Source organism: Pimephales promelas, chromosome 16 (assembly GCF_988280905.1).
Source record: "Pimephales promelas chromosome 16, fPimPro1.hap1.1, whole genome shotgun sequence".
Classification (NCBI taxonomy): domain Eukaryota; kingdom Metazoa; phylum Chordata; class Actinopteri; order Cypriniformes; family Leuciscidae; genus Pimephales; species Pimephales promelas.
Genome location: NC_142784.1, coordinates 32,485,983 through 32,492,934, shown reverse-complemented (window position 1 = coordinate 32,492,934; position 6,952 = coordinate 32,485,983). Strand labels below are relative to the sequence as shown.

The 6,952-nt window shown below is 42.7% G+C and overlaps 1 protein-coding gene across 1 annotated transcript in view; it reads right to left on the bottom strand.

The window, feature by feature from the left end:
* gucy1a2 (guanylate cyclase 1, soluble, alpha 2) overlaps window positions 1–6,952 on the bottom strand; it is a 36,304-nt gene continuing 29,352 nt past the window's right edge. The window contains exons 8-9 of the mRNA XM_039660502.2: window positions 5,502–5,656; window positions 1–2,956 (exon numbers count right to left, since the gene is read on the bottom strand). Coding sequence (XP_039516436.2) covers window positions 2,746–2,956; window positions 5,502–5,656 — 366 coding nt within the window. The 3' untranslated portion in view covers window positions 1–2,745. The remainder of the gene's footprint in view (window positions 2,957–5,501; window positions 5,657–6,952) is intronic.

The following is a 6,952-nucleotide window of genomic DNA, read 5'->3' as shown; positions in this document are numbered from 1 at the left end:
TTCAACTTCAATCAATCGATTTTATTGGCATCCTGATAAAAATGACTGACACGTCCGGATGTGATCTTGAATTAATCAAATGTGACCGAAATGAATGATGACACTACCACGTACCTTCCTGTGACCTCAAACTGTATTCACACACACACACTCTCTCTCCCTCACACACACACACACACGTACTCAAGCACTCACTCACTCACACACACTCTCTCTCACTCAATCACTCACTCACTCACTCACACACACACACACACACACACACACTCATTCACTCACTCACTCTCACTCACTCACACTCACTCTCTCACTCACACACACACACACTCACTCTCTCTCACTCACTCACTCACACTCTCACAATCATGCACTCACTCACACACACTCTCTCTCACTCACTCACTCACTCACTCACACACACACACACTTACGCACTCACTCACTCTCACTCACTTACACTCACGCACTCACTCACTCTCACTCACACACTCTCTCTCACTCACTCACTCACTCACACACACACTCACTCACTCTCACTCACTCACACACTCACTCACTCTCACTCACACACACACTCACGCACTCACTCACATACTCACTCACTCACACACACACACACTCACTCACTCACATACTCACTCACTCACACACTCACGCACTCACTCACATACTCACTCACTCACTCTCACTCACACACACACTCATGCACTCACTCACTCTCACTCACTCACACACTCACTCACTCTCACTCACTCACTCACTCACACACTCACTCACTCACTCACTCTCACTCACTCACACACTCACTCACTCACTCACACACACACTCACTCACACACACACTCACTCACTCTCACTCACTCACACACTCACTCACACACACACTCACTCACTCTCACTCACACACACACTCACTCACTCTCACTCACTCACACACTCACTCACTCACTCACACACACACTCACTCACTCTCACTCACTCACACACTCTCACTCACTCTCACTCACACACTCTCACTCACACACACACTCACTCACTCTCACTCACTCACACACTCACTCACTCACTCACACACACACTCACTCACTCTCACTCACTCACTCACTCTCACTCACTCACACACTCACGCACTCACTCACATACTCACTCACTCACTCTCACTCACACACACACTCATGCACTCACTCACTCTCACTCACTCACACACTCACTCACTCACTCTCACTCACTCACTCACACACTCACTCACTCACTCTCACTCACTCACACACTCACTCACTCACTCACACACACACTCACTCACTCTCACTCACACACTCACTCACTCACTCACACACACACTCACTCACTCTCACTCACACACACACTCACTCACTCTCACTCACTCACACACTCACTCACTCACTCACACACACACTCACTCACTCTCACTCACACACACACTCACTCACTCTCACTCACACACACACTCACTCACTCTCACTCACTCACACACTCATGCACTCACTCACTCTCACTCACTCTCACTCACTCACTCACTCACACACACACTCACTCACTCTCACTCACTCACACACTCACTCACTCTCACTCACACACACACTCACGCACTCACTCACATACTCACTCACTCACTCATACACACTCACTCTCTCTCTCTCACTCACTCACTCACATACTCACTCACTCACACATACACACTCTCTCACTCACTTTCACACTCACTCACTCGCTCACTCACTCACTCACTCACTCACACACACCCCGTTTCATACATCAGCCATCTGCAGCATGCGATCAGACATCTCAGCGTTTCTGCCGCATTAAAAGTGACCCTGATTTACAGTTTTGCATTTAACATCAGTCATGACCTGGCAAATAGTGATCGAGAATGAATTATTGAGAACTATTATAAACTTTTGCATAAAAATTTGCATGACAATCACATTTACTTAATAATGAATCTACACGATAGCCAAAATTGCATCTATGACCTGCTTCAATCATCTGTATTCAGTGTTCACAGGGATTCTGTGTGTCCCGTTCACCGCATGTAACAGAAGCCTCTGCATTAAATCACGCTCAGAAAAGCTGATATTGCAAAAGATCGTGTTGATTAAATAAGTGAACAGTGCACATTCACACAGTTATGCTTCTGACTTTATGAAAGCATGCCGCAGATGTGAGATGTCTGAAACAGCCTCATTCTTTACACATCCACACACACACAATCTAACAGCGGTTAATGGTAGGACACACACACACACATGAGATCTAACAATGGTTAATAGAGGATACACACACACACATACACACACAAAGGATTTAACAGCGGTTAATGGCAGCGTGTGTAAAATGTTAGAGATAAATGTGTGTTTGTGGTGTGTGTGTGTGTTTAGGAGGTAAAGGCACCAAGTTATCCATGTGAATTCTATTAACCTGCAATGCTGCAAGAAATGTGTGTGTGTTTACATGAGTTTGTCTGTAGTATTAGCATGTGTACACCATGTATGTTGAGCAGAAGGCTTTATTTTAAATATATATCTATATATATATTTGTTTTATTGTATTTTCAGAACACAATTATCCATGGCTCCTTTAAAGGGCGGGGCCATTGGCTCCGCCCCCTTCCGTGTTAGTTCACGCCTCGAGGACAAACGCTCCGGTCGAGAGGCGGGGCAACGAGTTGCCACAGGCAACACTAGTCTACAGGAAGTGATGTCATAGCGAATGGGCGGGGCCATCTCAGAGGCTAGTCTCCCGTAGAAACATGGTCCCGATGTTATAGGACACTTTCCGGATGGGGGCGGAGCGAGTGCTGGTGAGGGAGGCGTGGCTCTGGCTTTTCCCCGCCTCCAGGAAATAGCAGATTCCCGGGATCTCTTTGGGGAAGTTGTCGGGAAGCTCCTGCCTGGAGCGAGGGATGAAGGTGAACGAGCGGTCGTCACGCAGGAGTCTGAGAAACGAGGGGGAAGAAATTAAATATGCATGAGATGAATATATATACAAACTAATATAATGCATGTTTGTCAAAAGGTTTTCTGTTAGGGTTAGATATGGGTTAGTAAAGGCCTTCTGAAGCAAAGCAATGGGTTTTTATAAAGAAACATATCCATATTTATCCATATCCATACGTCAGGTCAGAGGTTACACTTCAGCCGAAACTCCACTCTCTCGTGAGCAAGTGTACGGACATTGCCGGTGCCAATTATAGTTTATAAAGTTTTAAATATGGATATTTTCTTACAAAAACTCATGGCTTCACTTCAGAAGGCCTTTATTAAGCGGAGCCTGTGGAGCACTTTTATGATGGGCAGATGCGCTTTTATGATGGATAGATGCGCTTTTATGATGGATGGATGCGCTTTTATGATGGATAGATGCGCTTTTATGATGGATGGATGCGCTTTTATGATGGACAGATGCACTTTTATGATGGATAGATGCGCTTTTATGATGGATGGATGCGCTTTTATGATGGACAGATGCGCTTTTATGATGGATGGATGCGCTTTTATGATGGATAGATGCACTTTTATGATGGATAGATGCGCTTTTATGATGGATGGATGCACTTTTATGATGGACAGATGCGCTTTTATGATGGATGGATGCGCTTTTATGATGGACAGATGCACTTTTATGATGGATAGATGCACTTTTATGATGGATGGATGCGCTTTTATGATGGATAGATGCACTTTTATGATGGATGGATGCGCTTTTATGATGGATAGATGCGCTTTTATGATGGATGGATGCGCTTTTATGATGGATAGATGCACTTTTATGATGGATGGATGCGCTTTTATGATGGATGGATGCGCTTTTATGATGGATGGATGCGCTTTTATGATGGATAGATGCACTTTTATGATGGATGGATGCGCTTTTATGATGGATGGATGCGCTTTTATGATGGACAGATGCACTTTTATGATGGACAGATGCACTTTTATGATGGATGGATGCGCTTTTATGATGGACAGATGCACTTTTATGATGGATAGATGCACTTTTATGATGGATGGATGCAATTTTATGATGGACGGATGCGCTTTTATGATGGATGGATGCACTTTTATGATGGATAGATGCGCTTTTATGATGGATGGATGCACTTTTATGATGATGAATGCACTTTTATGATGGATGGATGCACTTTTATGATGGATAGATGCACTTTTATGATGGATAGATGCACTTTTATGATGGACAGATGAACTTTTATGATGGATGGATGCACTTTTATGATGGATAGATGCACTTTTATGATGGACAGATGCACTTTTATGATGGATGGATGGACTTTTATGATGGATGGATGCACTTTTATGATGGATAGATGCACTTTTATGATGGACAGATGCACTTTTATGATGGATGGATGCACTTTTAGGATGGATGGATGCGCTTTTAGGATGGATGGATGGATGCGCTTTTAGGATGGATGGATGTCCTTTTATGATGGATGGATGTGCTTTTATGATGGATAGATGCTCTTTTATTATGGATAGATGCACTTTTATGATGGACAGATGCACTTTTATGATGGATAGATGCACTTTTATGGATGGATGTGCTTTTAGGATGGATGGATGTGCTTTTATGATGGATGAATGTGCTTTTATGATGGATAGATGCTCTTTTATTATGGATAGATGCACTTTTATGATGGACAGATGCACTTTTATGATGGATGGATGCACTTTTATGATGGATGGATGCGCTTTTAGGATGGATGGATGCGCTTTTAGGATGGATGGATGTCCTTTTATGATGGATGGATGTGCTTTTATGGGCTGGTATGATATTATTTAATATAACTCAGATTGTGTTCGTCTGAAAGAAGAAAGTCATCTACACCTAGGATGATTTCAGGGTGAGTACATTAAGTGATAAAACTGTAACGTTTGATGCAAGCGTTGCTAAAGTGGAGAAAAAAATTAATTTTAAGAAAACAGCCATTAAAGTTTCGTATCGCCATTGAAATCTGATGGTTAAAGTGCGATCAAACAAACACAAAACTGTATTTTGGATGTTCTCTGTCGAGTGTGTGTAAATGTGCACATGTGTTTGTTCTATATGCAAATAAGTGTGCATGTGCGCTTGATGTCGAGTATGTGTAAGCGTGCATGTGTGTTTGTGTGCGTGTGTGTTTTATATGCACATAAGTGTGTGCATGTGTGGGTGTATCTCTGTGTTTGATGTCGAGTATGTGTAAGCGTGCACATGAGTGTGTGTTCGTCAAAGCATAATTATTCTTGTAGAGTGTAGATGTCTACAAAAACAGGTGTTCATTGGTGCATATTGAAACGTGTGTGTGTGTGTGTGTGTGTGTGTGTGAGATCTTCAGAGCTGCACTTGACTGCAGAGTATCATCCTTAACGATCTCGACAGAAGCAGGTTGCCATAGAAACAGGTGTGACTGTCTCCACTGCAGCAGAGTTACACATCAGCGGAGTGTGTGTGATTGTGTGTGTGTGTGTGTGTGTTCTCACTGGTATGTGCTGGGGCTGACGTTGATGCAGCGCGGGTGACTGCCCGACTCGAACTTGCTGGCCAGCGTGACGTTGTTTCCAAACAGACAGTAGCGAGGCATCATCACTCCGACGACTCCAGCCAGAACTGAGCCGGAGTGGATGCCGATCCTCAGCTACAGAGAGAAAGACACAACTCAAGTTCATTTACACAGCACTCTATGCAATACAGATGACTTCAATGCAGCTTCAATTAGAAATGACATGCACTGGAAAAACACATGAGTGTAGGATTGACCTTTTTCACTATCATAAATGCACAATACTATTGTATAGTGTACATGTGACTTATAGTCTTATTGTAAGCACAGATGCTGCATCTATTGTGGCCAACATATTTTCTCGTGCCCAACTTATACTAATACTAATATCAGAGATAAAGTCCAGAGTTTCTTTCTGGGCAAAAAGTTGATTATTATTCAATATTTCTCAGTGTTAATGATACACACCGTCCAGATTTCTCTCAATAAAGAGATAACACATACATTCAATACCAAACAGTATTATTAAAAATAATTTCAATGCAATAAAAAATGAAATGTTTAGACTAATATTTGTATATGGTATGTATTGATTGTGCATATTTTGAAGTATTAGCAACAGATGCAAAGGGGCGAACTCCTCGCATGCATTCTTTCATTCGTCGCAATGCATTCTGGGATTGCATTATCCATGAAGAATACACACAGTGCTGCTTTATGTTTTGCTTAAAATAAGATGTCAAATAAGGCATCATGATTTTGCAGCGAATCTTTTTTAACAGCCTATGATGCCTTAAAATGATATCTGGGTTTTGTAACAGAGCTGATATGAGCATGTGTGTGCGTACACACTAGCATCGCCACCATGGCAACTCTAGCAAAGAGCCAATACTGCCAATAGTGCAACACACACACACACACACCAAGTGCTGAAAAAGAACTGATGAAGGCAGCAGCGTGTGACTGACAGCTGTCAATCAAACTCAGGAAGACAGAATAGGTCATTTTACAGCAGATCTGCTTAATCGCCAGGATCTAATGGATGTAATGTCAGTGCCAGTGGCTTCAGACACGAGAATCACACGTCGAGGCCGAACTCAAGCTCTCATGAACAGCGTTATCGAAAGGGCATCTTATTACTGCCAGCCTCATGTCACAGAGAGTCCACCAATATACACGCACACTCACATTTAATGATGATGCATGGTCGCCCACGGCAACGACCCTGATATTATTCATGGCCTTGTTGTCACGCCGACAGTGCTGTCAATCACGCAACAGACTAGACTACAGTGGAGGCCAATGCATGCATTAGTGTTGTGCTGTGTTTACCTAAACGTTCACATTAGTGAGTATTAACTAACATTAACTAATATCAAGCAATACATTTGTTACAGCATTTATTACTCTGTGTTAACTAATATTAATAAA